We start from the raw sequence: 1,622 nt of genomic DNA, 5'->3' as shown, positions 1-1,622 counted from the left end.
CTCTTCTACAAAAAGAGCACATGTACATGTATATGATAAATTAGTATAATAGCACGAGATAGTTTTACCATGAATTAAAGTCTTCTCCTCTGCCTGGTTGGCTATAATAATATCCTTTTTATCATTAAGAGCCTTCATTTTCTCAATCTCTTCTACATAAAATTCAATGTATTATCTCATCATTAGATATACAGTAATGTACTCATGGTATAACCTCACCAGTAATGTTCTTCCATTCTTGTATTGAACTCTTCACTTTAGAATCATCAACACTAGCAGGAGGAGGAGGACTCTTAGTGTAAGTATCATCAGTAACATCACCTAACCAATACACATATACACTATTAACAATAATTAACAATCATGTCATAATGTGTCATTACTAATTAAATGTGTCACATATATCACCTCTTAATGTAAAGTTTATTCATAAATCACAAAATAATAAACACACACACACACAGTAGAGGACTATACCTTGCTGACTAGCCTCAAGGAGTGCTTCCTGCAGTGAGGTTTTATTTACTTCAAATACTCTTAACTCGTGTTGCAGTACTTGTATGTACTGCTGCTGTTGTACTTCCTTTTCTGTTGGATAGACTATAGAACAACGATCTTGCCACCATTGTCTTGTTTTAAGGAATGATTGATATTTGTGTTGATAGGCCTCTTTAGTAAGATCAGTAGAATCTAGTACTTCACTTACTGTCCATTGACCTTTAGTGAGAACTGAGAGAGAGAGAGGGAGAGAGAGTGGATAAAGGTCAGAAGAAGGAAAGGTAGAAAGGAGGTAAAAGCAAGAAAGAAGAGGTGTGAACATAGTAGAGATGAATAAATTAAATAAAGAGATGGTGTAGACAAATAAAGAAGAGTAGACATGCAGAGAGTAAAGGCTAATGACATTATTAATACTAGAAGAATGTAAACTTAATGGGGCTCCACCCCTAGCCACGCCCAGATGTACATGTACAAGCAGAACTACTCCACCAGTACAGGCTTCACCCAATAATACAGTATCAGTGAGTATACTGTATAGCTCCTAAATTTCGTCAGTCAAAAATTTTGTCAAAATCTTAATTTCTTGTTAAAATTAATCTTTGTCCATAAAATTTTTGTCATAATTATTCATTATAAACCTAACATTGAGTAAAAATTTCATTGTTTATAAATTTCATCAAGCGAAAATTCTGGACGAATTTGAAAAAATTTTTGACCAATACAAATTTGTAGCTATACAGTATCACTTAATACAATATATGTTAGTATATGAACAGTACTGGTGTATATTCATGATAGTTCAGTTCTTACCTAGTTCTATTAACATTGTGATATTAGGATCAGTGATATATGTACTAAATGGTTTCTCTACTCCTCTTCCTACATCTTTCCATTCAGTTGCTCCAGACCCACCCACTACCACCAACCACACACAGTCTGGACTCATCATTATTGATGATAAGGAATGAGAGTATCTACCAGTAACAGATTCAGGTAGAACAATCTGTTGATATGATATAACATAACAATACAATGACTAGTAATAAGTGATATAACATGTTACTATACACTGATACTCACATACTGACATTACATACCTTACTCCACTGGTACTGACTGCTATC

General features: G+C 33.7%; 1 protein-coding gene across 1 annotated transcript; it reads right to left on the bottom strand.

The window, feature by feature from the left end:
• Positions 1–68: 68 nt before the first annotated feature.
• LOC109592474 (uncharacterized) lies at positions 69–1,609 on the bottom strand (the record flags this gene model as incomplete). The annotated part of the gene is made up of 5 exons (XM_020007908.1): positions 1,596–1,609; positions 1,309–1,501; positions 478–729; positions 220–321; positions 69–152 (listed from the first exon to the last, which is right to left on the bottom strand). Coding segments are annotated over exons 2-5 (577 nt in total), but the record flags the coding sequence as incomplete, so codon positions are not given.
• Between the last annotated feature and the right edge of the window lie 13 nt (positions 1,610–1,622).

Source organism: Amphimedon queenslandica, unplaced genomic scaffold (assembly GCF_000090795.2).
Source record: "Amphimedon queenslandica unplaced genomic scaffold, v1.1 AMPQUscaffold_5071_Cont22954, whole genome shotgun sequence".
NCBI classification, from domain to species: Eukaryota; Metazoa; Porifera; class Demospongiae; order Haplosclerida; family Niphatidae; genus Amphimedon; species Amphimedon queenslandica.
Note: the sequence above shows the minus strand (reverse complement) of the source record. Positions and strands in the feature narration are given on the sequence as shown.